Raw genomic sequence first — 10,519 nt, 5'->3', positions numbered from 1 at the left:
TAGAGCCTGTATGTCCGACAGTCATAGTCAATGCAGCAAAGAGTCCTGTGGCACCTTACAGACTAACAGCTGTATTGGAGCATGAGCTTTCATGGGTGAACACCCACTTCGTCAGATGCATGTGTATTCACCCATGAAAGCTCATGCTCCAATACATCATCTTTTAGTCTATAAGGTGCCACAGGACTCTTTGCTGCTTTTACAGATCCAGACTAACACGGCTACCCCTCTGATACTAGTCATAGTCAATGATGATTATTTAAATAAATGATAACCCTGGTTTACTGTGTACTACAGTCATATAACTATTAAGTTAGTTCATCATTACATAACAACAGTGCCCCTGATTCCCTGCATGCCAGGTAGCCAAAGCGCCCCAGGCCCTGGGCTCCAGTGATGAATACTGGACCAGCTGGCCGTCGCTGGCTTGGTGGAACCGCAATGCAGAGTTTGGGAAGCCCTGTTTCCCACTTCCCCTTCCCCTGCCATGCAATAAGGCAGCACGTCACAATCTGCCTCCGAACGCCTCTGTCGCTCAGCAATCACCTGCCACTTCCTGCCAGTGGACGAGGTGGAGAAGATTGAAATGCAGCTGCAGCAGCACTGACGGCTTGTCAGGACCTTGCAGTTTGCCCCTGACGTGTAGATACATTTATCTGCACCACAGATAAATGGCCACGATTTTGGCTTCTACTTGCCTCCTCCTGCAGAGAGACACAGACCTGGCTTAGCTTGTTACCCAGCTCCCTTTGCATTTGGCCTCCGAGTTGCGTGTGGGACCTCTCCCCGCTTTCCAGGAAGATGCTGTTCTCCGCTTGGGGAGTGTCTCTTCCCTGCAGAGTTAACCCAGGCTCTCTTCTGGGCTTTAGCCCAAACCCCTCTACCCTGGCGTTGTGAATCTCGCAAGAAGGTGGTGGGAGGGGGATTTTGTGCCGTTTGAAGTTTATACCCAAGTTATGAGGGGGCTTTGTACATTGGATCGTGGTGTGAAATGAAGGGAAGACCCCTAAAGCGGAAGAAGCCGTAGCGCTGGGGCCCGGTGACCCACCCTTTGAGATGGCGGGGGGAGCTGGTTTTATTTTAGCCGCCAATAGGTTGGCACCTGTCCAGACATGGGAGTAGACGCAGAGCGTAGTAAAGGCCCCACAGCTCTTCCGGACGGCACCCCTGAGCCATCCATCGCAGAGAGACCAGGCCAGCTTGCCCCTCGCTGACATGGTGCCCGGTGGGTCCCGACAGGGTAAATAGCCTTGAGCCCCCAGAGCAAGCTAGCCAACCAGAGAAGAGAGGGAAATAACCCCTAACCCTCGACAGGTTAACGCTGGATGTACGTCCCCTCTGTTAGGGACGGAGCCAGCTTAGCCTTTGGGACGGGTCAGAGGTGAGTTAACCGGTTAACATGGGAAGGGGTTTGCCATTCTGGGAGGGAGGCCTCCACAGTCAGTGCTAAGCGTTGTGCAGATTCAGAAATTCAGCAGGTGAGGTAGGTCATGTGGTAAAGGGGTCGTCCTGCGCCTCCCTCGGGGTCCCTGCTTGGGCTCCAGCCCTCTCCCTGCACCCTTTTACCTGGGTTTGGAGGTGTCTGAAGCCTAGACTAGTTTACATGGCTGGGGGTGCAGGTTGCAGCCTGGGCTCCACTTTAACACAGGCTGGATCCCACCCACTCTGCAGTGAGGACGTGGGCAAAATCACTCCCCTGCTGCTAGTCCTCCAGTGCCATCCCACAAATCCCCCCGCAGGACAGACTCGGTCTCCTGCCATTGACGCAGAAACAATCCTAGAGCGTCTCAGCACACAGAGCCATGGGATACGTATGGCCCCAGACACCGACAGGCAGGCAGCACCAGTGAGGACACAGTAACCCAATGTGGCTGCTCCTCCCTGGGTGAGGCTAACCTGGGTGCTCGGACCCGGCACCCGACCCTCAGGGTTATTAACTCTGCAGTGAAGACATAATCGCCCAAGATTACAGCCTCAACTCGATGTGCGAGAAGCAAGCTCTGCAGCCCTGGCTCGCGTTCCTGTGGAGGAGCAAGCTCCCGCCTGCATGGGGTTACACACGTTGCCCTTACATTGCACGGGATCACTGGGGACAAACACAACAGGGTGGATGGAATAAACAGCCTCAAACCTTCACCCACGGCTCAAGCCCAGCTGCAACCACGATCTTCTGGGAGGCTTGAAAACATGCCAGTAACTTCCCCCCATTTCAGGTATCTCTGCACTTCCTGGTTCCCTCTGGAGTGGAGGTGCAGAGGCATTCGAGGTTAAAAGTTGCCCACTGGCACTGCTGGTCCTTCCGGCTGTATACTGGAAGAGCCTGGTCGTAGGAGATTTCCAGTCCAGTGGTGCAGGCTGAAGGAGGGCAGCTAGTCCCGATCAGCATCCAGACATTAAAGGGCTGCTCAGCCCTGGCACGTGGTTCGTGTCGTCACTACTCATTAAACACCCAGCTAGCTCTAAAGTGCAGGGCTCAAAGTACAGATCCACCCCCCGCAAGCTCCAGATGTCCCTAAACCTCCAATTGCCAGAAGCTGGGACTGGACGACAGGGGACGGCTCACTTGAAATTTCCCTGTTCTGTTCATTCCCTCTGAAGCGCCTGGCCCTGGCCGCTGTCAGCGGCAGGACACTGAGCCAGACGGGCCATCGGTTTGGCCCAACCTGGCTGTTCTTGTGTGTTACTAGGTACTTCCATGGCTCCCACCAGTGCAGTGTCTGAGCACCTCACAGTCAAGAATGAGTTTATTTCCCATCACCCCTGTGAGGCAGGGCAGTGCTGTTATCCCCTTCATACTGACGGGGAACTGAGGCACAAATCCTCAGCGGTATCTGGGCACCTAACAGCAGGGGTGAAAGTGGGCCGTACGGGCGGGCTGGCACGGTGTTCCAGTAAAAAGTGTCCACTGGTACCGGCCCGTAGCCAGCTGACTTCAAAGTGCTTCTGTGGCAGCGCTTTAATGTCACTGCCCCTTTTGCCCTCCCCCGCCCGCCAACGGGGGTGTGTGTGCAAAAGGAGCATCTGCCCTGGGGCCAGTGATCTGGAGCTCTGGGCCCTTTAAATGGCCGCTGCAGCCCTGGGCAGCACAGGCCAGGCAATGTGGAAGGGCTGGCTGGGGGATGCTGACCCCCCCAGCCCCGCCCCTTCCTCCTGAGGCCCCACCCCTTATGGGGGCGGAGCCTGCCTCGTACCGGTAAGTCTTTGCCTTTACTTTCACCCCTGCCCAACACCGATTGAAATCAATAACACCCCCCCGGAACGCCACCTAGCTCTCCTGGGTTCCAGTCTGGTGCCACGAACGCCAAGTCATTCTTCGTCCCAAAGCAACGCTCAGGCTACGTAGTTTAAACTCCTCCTATCCCATCTCCTCCCACTTCTAAGGCTGCATCCATACTACGGCGCGTAAGCCAGACCCCGATTGCAGCCACAGCACACACTGACAGAAGGCCCTTTTGGGGGACACCCCCCTCCCCCAGTGACATTAGTTCCAGCGAAAGGCATTCTTCTCTTCCACGGGCATAGCTGCAGCCACGCTGGGGGTGTTGCTGGCATCGCTATATCACGCAGGCCATTGTTTCGTTTTCACACACCGCTGACTGGGAGCTCTGCCAATATAACCTTTAAGAATAGACCAGGCCTAAAACAAAGCACGAAAAGTGTTTGTCCTCTGTGAGTGTCGTGACTATTTTGCAGAGCCGGCGTCCATAACGGCCTCAGCTGGCCTGCTTTGTTGGGCTTCCGCGTCTCTGCTCAACGCTGGGCTTGCCCTGCTGTGTTCATTCTCCCAGGAACAGCATTTTGGGGGCCAGGAAAGACTAAGCTGATTACACAGAAGTAGCAAAAAAGGCCTCCAACCCCCCCCACCCCCGTTCCCCTCCCTTAATACGTGGAGAGGCGGCTCTGCTCAGAGGCGTGGTGTGAGCTGTACTGAGAGAGCCTAAGGGGCTGTGAACCATGGGATGTGCCCCACAAGTCCGGGTGTTTTACCAACAGACCCTGGTTGTTGGCAGGTGGGATCCAACCTAGGACCTTTGGAGCTTAGTGCATAAGCCTCCACCGCATGAGCTAAAAGCCGTATGGCTTTCAGCCAAGGCTGTAGACCAGACTCATTATTTTCTCTCTCTAAGTGGTCTCAGTGCCACTAGATGGGACAGAGCACCACACCCAGCAGGTGTGTGGGTTACAAGGGTACCGCACACACCTGCATACAGCACCAGTGGGGAGAGGAAACGTTCCAGCAAACCCTGCTGTTTCACCATGCGGTCACTCTCCCGCCCAACACCAGGGAAGGAACTGGATCTTAGTTCACTCTGTACTATGGATGCGCCTGATGACAATAACTGAGCGGGGGTGTTATGCTATTAGGCAAGGTATTTCCAGCAGAGACGGGGAAGAATTAATTCCATTGTCTGAGGCACTGGTAAGACTTTCTCTGGACGACTGGGTGCAGTTCTGGTCGCCATGTTCAAGAAAGATGAATCCAAATGGGCCAGGTAGCGAGAGGCACTACTAGGGTGATCGGGGACTGGAGAGCCTGTCGTATGAGAGGAGCCTAAAAGAGCTGAGCTTGTTTATAGCCTAGCGAAGCAAAGGCTGAGAGGGGATCTGGTTGCTCTCTATAAATACGTACGAGGGGTAAACACCGAGGAGGGGAAAGAACAACTTCAGCTAAAGGGCAGTGTTGGCTCTAGAACAAATACATCAGCTGGCCAGGAAGACACAGAGGCTGGCAGTTAGAAGCCGGTTTCTAACCATCGGATGAGTGAGGCTCTGGGCCAGCCTCCAGTAGGAGCGGGCATGGGGGGAGGGGCACAAACGACCCATCTAGTTTGAAGCTGGGGCATGGTAAGTTTAGGAATGGGCTGGCGTGAGAGGGTTGCCTGTGAGAGCAGGCGACTGGACTTGATGACCCAGGAGCCTCCGGTCCTTTGGTCCTGTGTTATCTGCCCTCAGCCCAAAGTGAAGTCAGGGTCAGGCCATTCTGCTCCACCGCTTGCCCTGTTAATGGTCGTCCTGAGCTCTGATTCTGAAAGGCCTCATTAGACGCTGATGTGAGCCACTTCTGTCCTCACCACAGTGTAACTAGCGACTTCAACAGAGCAGGCTTGAGACCAGAATTCAGGCCAATGCTTCATAACCAGCCTCCATCCGCCCTTGCCCTCACATCCATCGCCCGCAACCCAGTTAAATGTCATGCGACGCCCTCGGCTCCTGTCTTTTCCAGGAGTGGGAGGCTGAATATGGGATTTACCCTCAGCATTGTCTCCATTCTCTTTGCAGGGATCTGGAGAGGAGCCGCTCCTAAGGGGCTCCACCCAACTGGCATCCGAAACCTCCAGCTTGGCGTCAGCCTCCCGCGCTGCGGAGTGGCTGCTGATATGGGTTTCCATGGCTCTCGCTGCGCCACTCCTGCTTGCGATGTGAAACGGAGCGAGCATGCAGCAGGCCGTGACTCTATACGCACCTCTTTCTTTTTTTTTAAAAAAAAAAGCACTCATTGGGGGAGGGCGGGGCTGTATGTGGAAATGCCCTGCTCCCCCCCAGCCAACATATTTTATTTTGTAAAATCGAAGGCGTCTCACCAGCTAGCTCCTGGTTACCCTTCCTGCTCCTCGGCTCGCTTCTCGTCTCCAGCGCCCTGTAGCGTGTCCATGGCAGTGCAGAGCCACAGACAGGTCCCTTCATAGAGCCCAGCACAAGAAACCAGAGATTCAGAGGCCCTGAGACAGCCGAGCGAGAAAAGACTCCTGATGGATGAGCTGTCAGGAAGGGTTCGTGAAACATTGGCCTACGGGGACATGGTGGGTCTCGCGATAGGCCATGCAACTTTCTACAGCGTGACCCGAGCTGCGGCAGGACCAACAGAACCCCATCCCTGGCTCAGACTAAGGCCATCTTCCACTTTGCCAGCAAGGTGTTGCCTTTGCCTACCAAGGAAGATACCAGGCGTCTCTGCGGGGTAGAGCAGACCCAGGGCCATGCGGTCCTTGACATAGCTGGTTTTTCGACATGTCTGACAGCATCCTGTGTAACTGGCCTGTAACTCCCAGCCGAACCCTGACCCTTTCCCCTCTCCTGTAGAAAACCGTGTTCACGTGTTACTGGTCTTCAGGAAGAAACACGTACGTCACCTTCCTTTTTTTTTTTTGCCGGCTTTTTTGGCAATTCATGGTGGCATCCCCTTCTGAGCCCGGAACATTCTTAACTGGCCCTGTCAAGTCTTTGGGGTTGTTTTTGTCACATCCAAGTGTGAGGTGAGAGCAGGATATATTGTCCCACACAACGCTAGTCTTTTTATAATCGCTTGGTATGTGTAAACCTCCAGGCAAGAATTGATGTTCATGTCACTTGACTCATGCTCACCTGACAGGCGCGTTGTTTGGTCTTAAAGGTTGTGTCTACACTGCATCAGAACACCCGCAGCTGGCCTGGGTCACAGGATCAGTTGCTGTTTAGATGTGTCTGGGCTCTGGGACTCCATGAGCCCTAATGTCTACACTACAATTTTATAGCCCTACAGCCTGAGCCCGAGTCAGCTAATACAGGCCAGGTGTGAGTGTTTTACTGTTCACTTAGACGCCCTTAGTGACACAAATGATGTTCAGTGGTTTACTTGGTATCTCGCTAGTCACAGAAATGAAAGATGGGCTGGAAAAGGTTCAGTGGAGACCTAGCAACCAACCAACTCACCCACACGAATGACCACAGGGGGATACTAAAAAAACCCAGCCGCCGCATGAAACAATCCAGGCACTAAATGTAGCAGGGCAGGGCTTGCTCTGATTCACATTGTTAAATAGTTAACTAGAGTCGCCCTTGTTGGGTTGGTTTACGCCCTCATGCTTCAGACGCTAAGTCAATCTCTAAATACTGGGATCTGGGAGGAAGCATTCTCTATACTTGCTGCTTGCAGGATTTATTGCACCGTCGTCTGTTGGTGTATCGGGGGCTGGGCTAGATGGACCATGGGTCTGAGCTTGGATGGCCACCCCTACCTTCCTGTGGCGATAGAGCGTCTGATCCTGAGGGGGGTGAGTGAGCCCCTAACTCCTCTTGACATCAGTGGCCGAGCTGAGGGGTCTCTGTGCTGGATCAGGCCCATAGAGAGGCTAGTGAATTGCTCCCTCATTAAATACTCAGCCTGGCTGCCTCACGGAGGAGCCTTTCTTGAGGGCCTCACGCGCTTTGGGCTGCTGGGTTCCAGAAGAACATGGCTTGGGTCACACGTCTCCAGCGCCACCAGCAGCCGTCTCCTGCCAGGTGGATTTGGCGGAAGGATTTTGACAGGGCCCAGCAGTGGCAGGTGGGGATCACGAGCACCACCCAATGGAGCGCTGCAAGCACAAGGCCCAGGATAGGGGTTTGGCTGCAGCCCGTTGCCCTCCTCTCCCAGTCCCCTCAGAAGTTGATTTCTTAGCTCGATTGCTTAACTGTTAAAGGAAAATTGCAACGGAAGAGAAACATTCCCAGGCCCTTAATCCAGTGTGAAATATAACCAGTTAATACTTACTCTGGAGTTCAGCGCCTAGTTTAACCAAAGCCCTGTTATGTCCGTCCCCCCCCCCGGGCTCCCGTGGGGCACCTTAGCCCAGTAACATCTCACTGGCCTGGTTTTACAGAGGTCTCAGCTGCCCCAGAGATCTTCATAAACTCAGGGCTTATGGGCAGGGACACCAGGTTTAAATGGGAAACAACAAAGCTGGACACAGACATATCCTCAGCTTGGTGTCATGCAGCCAGCCGGGAGGATGAGAGCGACGGCGAACAGCAGCCAATGGCCACAGCTCATGGTACATTTTTAGCAGGATGGGGTTAGCATATACTAGCCCAGACTATATAGAGCCTGGTAGCCCCCTACGCTTGGGCGAGCCAGCTACTAGTGCGTTAAATGACACGACTAACAGCTGTACTATGCACAGCTGGCACAGCAGCGGCAGGATTTGAACACTGACCCCAGCGACAGCTAGACAAGGAGCTTACCTGTGTACCAGGAAGCTATCTCATAAAAGTCCTTTATGTGCTACACTCCTTACCTTTAAATAGCTGTGGCAATTTCCTGCCGTTCTGGCCATAATATCCTGAGCTGCTGGCTGCCATGCCAACCGTCTTGTGCTGAGCCATGTGATCATGCCCCGTTACTGGTTAGAAGGGTCATTAAAATGGCCGCCTTCTGGGACCTTACCCCACTGTCCAGTTCACATCCCTGGGGCTTGTGAAACGCTGGGGTCCCATTTCCTTAGCTACGTGTGTTGTAAGTGAACGAGGGTGGGTGTTTTTTCCCTGCAGCCAGCAATAGGAACAGTCATTCCAGCCGTCCCCTAACGTCAGTGTGGAGAATTTTAGTCATCACACGCTCGGCAGGGCGAAATTAGCTATAATTAAGGGGGGAGCCCCTCTGCTGGTATAAATTGGCTGAGGGAACTGGCATCAGCTCTCTTGTGTACCCCTGCTAAATGCCACCTTTTTTTTTTAGCAGCAGAGGGGTCAGCTGGCCAGACAGTGCCCAGGCTCAGCCTCCAGAAGACTCTGCTCAATTGTTCCTTCAAAACCAGGGCTTGGAAAGCAAGCTGGCACGTTTCACACCTCCGCCACAGTGGTTGGGCTGCGGGCAAAACGGCCCTAGTTCTTGTATGCCAACTAGTTATTGTTTTCCCCACGCCACCCTTGCAAGCGCTGCAAGGCCAATGCAGCTCAATGGCAGCAAACGTGTCACCCTAATTTTCTTCCCCCGCGTGAAAGCCCCATGTTTTACGGAGTCCAAACAGTGGCACGTATGGGCTGGGTTTGCCTACAAAAGGGGTCACAGAACTGCAATGGACGTGAGGCGATTTGATGCCTGGATGAAACGCGCAACCTGTTGTGTAGTTTGTTGGCCGCGCTGGCTGGAGTCAGCAGCGCTCTGGCTGGGAGCCCAGGCGAGATCCTACACCTATAGGACTGGGAGTTTTTCACTCAATTTAAAAATTCAAAGCTTGTGGATGCTAAGAAGTGGCCAGATGGAGAAGATGTTGTGGGAAGGTTTAATACAACCGTTCAAGCCAAGGTTCTCTCTCTCTCTCTCTCTCTCACACACACACACACACACACACACACACACACCCTCCATATCTCTTCCCTCTCCCTCCACAAAATGGAATGAAATTTTTATATGAACATTTCATCCTTTTTTTCCCATCAGCATTTGACCTTGATAAAAAAAATTCATTAAAAATTTCAACATTTGCAATTTCTTTTTTAATCAATTCTTATACCCAAATGAGAAAATATAATCACTTTTTTTGGTGGGAGGGGGGGCTTCCCTTTGTGCCATGGGCCAAAATGTTGACAAAATTTTAAAATGATTAAATGTTTCAATCCACTCCACTAACCAGGGCCCTTAGCAGATCTGCTTGCACTGGAAAGGGGCTGAGCCAGCCCAATCCATACCCCACAGACTTTCATAAGCACAAAGCTACGTACTTTTTAATGAATCAAAATTCTGTGGCATCGCTGAGCTGTTTTTTTTCTGATGGGCCAGTGCCAGAGCGGTTTGGGAATTCCTTACCCCTTGTGTAACTCAAGCACCAAACCACCAACGCTACTGGCGAGGAATCCGTTTCTGCGGGACGGAATAATCGCTGCAATAAAACGAGTGAGGGCAGGTGATGCTAAGAGACTCTGTGTGTGTGTGTGTGCTTGTTTGGGGCGGGGGGGTGTTCGAATGGCTGATGTTAGCGTATACGCTGGGGATATAATCTGTACTTAACTAAACTTCTATAAGCATCAGTATTCAAACGTGTACATGAATAAAGCACACATGCATTTTCCTGATCCTTCGCGCCTCTTTATTTCACCTCTGAGCCCATGAGCGTGGCCAGTCTGACACGCCTCCTCTGAGCTGGCCGGGCTCCTTGTGTGAGAGCTGACAATGCTGGGTTGGTTTGGGGCTGGGGGTGCCAGTGTTTGGGATGGAGGAGCAGGTTCATCACGCGCTAGCCGGAGCCGCTGTCCGGAACAGGTCTCGCCGCTGAGGTTGACAAGAAGGCTGGTGTTTTATTATGTGCATTACGGGAGCACCTAGTGGCCCCATCAAGGACAGAGCTGGGTGAGCCTGACCAGGAGGGGTGCAGGGCCGTGAGACCATCGCGCCGAAGAGCTGCTAACCCACGTTCCTGGGCTCCATGCGGCGGGACGAGGGTGTAAAGGGAGGGGGCCTACGTCAGCCAGGGGGGTCACCGACCGTATTAATTGAGAACATTTGTGCCCCCTGGGAATGTTAATAGACACTCAGGCAAATCATTGTGTGTGTCCCCCCCCCAGCCCCCTCCCTCCCGAACCAGCACCACCTTTGGCTTGGCCCAGGGCAGCGGTTTAAAAGCACACAGGGTCCCTGCACCATTTAGCACAGGGAAGAAGAGCTTAACGCGGCGGTTTGCAACATTTTGCTTTCTGAGGCCCTCTGCTAACATGCTATAAAACTCCCAGGGCCCAGTGTGTGTGCGGGGGGAAATCTGGGCTTCAGCCACTGGCGGGGCAGGGG

The 10,519-nt window shown here is 53.5% G+C and overlaps 1 protein-coding gene across 2 annotated transcripts in view; it reads left to right on the top strand.

Annotated features, from left to right (window-relative positions):
- The window catches only part of GFRA4 (GDNF family receptor alpha 4), a 134,454-nt gene extending 124,666 nt beyond the window's left edge, over nt 1-9,788 (top strand). The window contains exons 8-9 of one of the 2 annotated variants that reach the window (XR_005599766.1): nt 5,281-7,790; nt 8,474-9,788. Coding sequence is in view for 1 of the 2 variants with exons in the window: in XM_039542393.1 (XP_039398327.1) it covers nt 5,281-5,424 (144 nt within the window). In the remaining variant the exon portion in view is untranslated. Of the gene's footprint in view, nt 1-5,280 lie in introns of both variants that reach the window. The other variant, XM_039542393.1, reaches the window with a different exon arrangement.
- Nucleotides 9,789-10,519: the final 731 nt, after the last annotated feature.

This window comes from Mauremys reevesii, linkage group 5 (assembly GCF_016161935.1).
Source record: "Mauremys reevesii isolate NIE-2019 linkage group 5, ASM1616193v1, whole genome shotgun sequence".
NCBI lineage: Eukaryota > Metazoa > Chordata > Testudines > Geoemydidae > Mauremys > Mauremys reevesii.
Note: the sequence above shows the minus strand (reverse complement) of the source record. Positions and strands in the feature narration are given on the sequence as shown.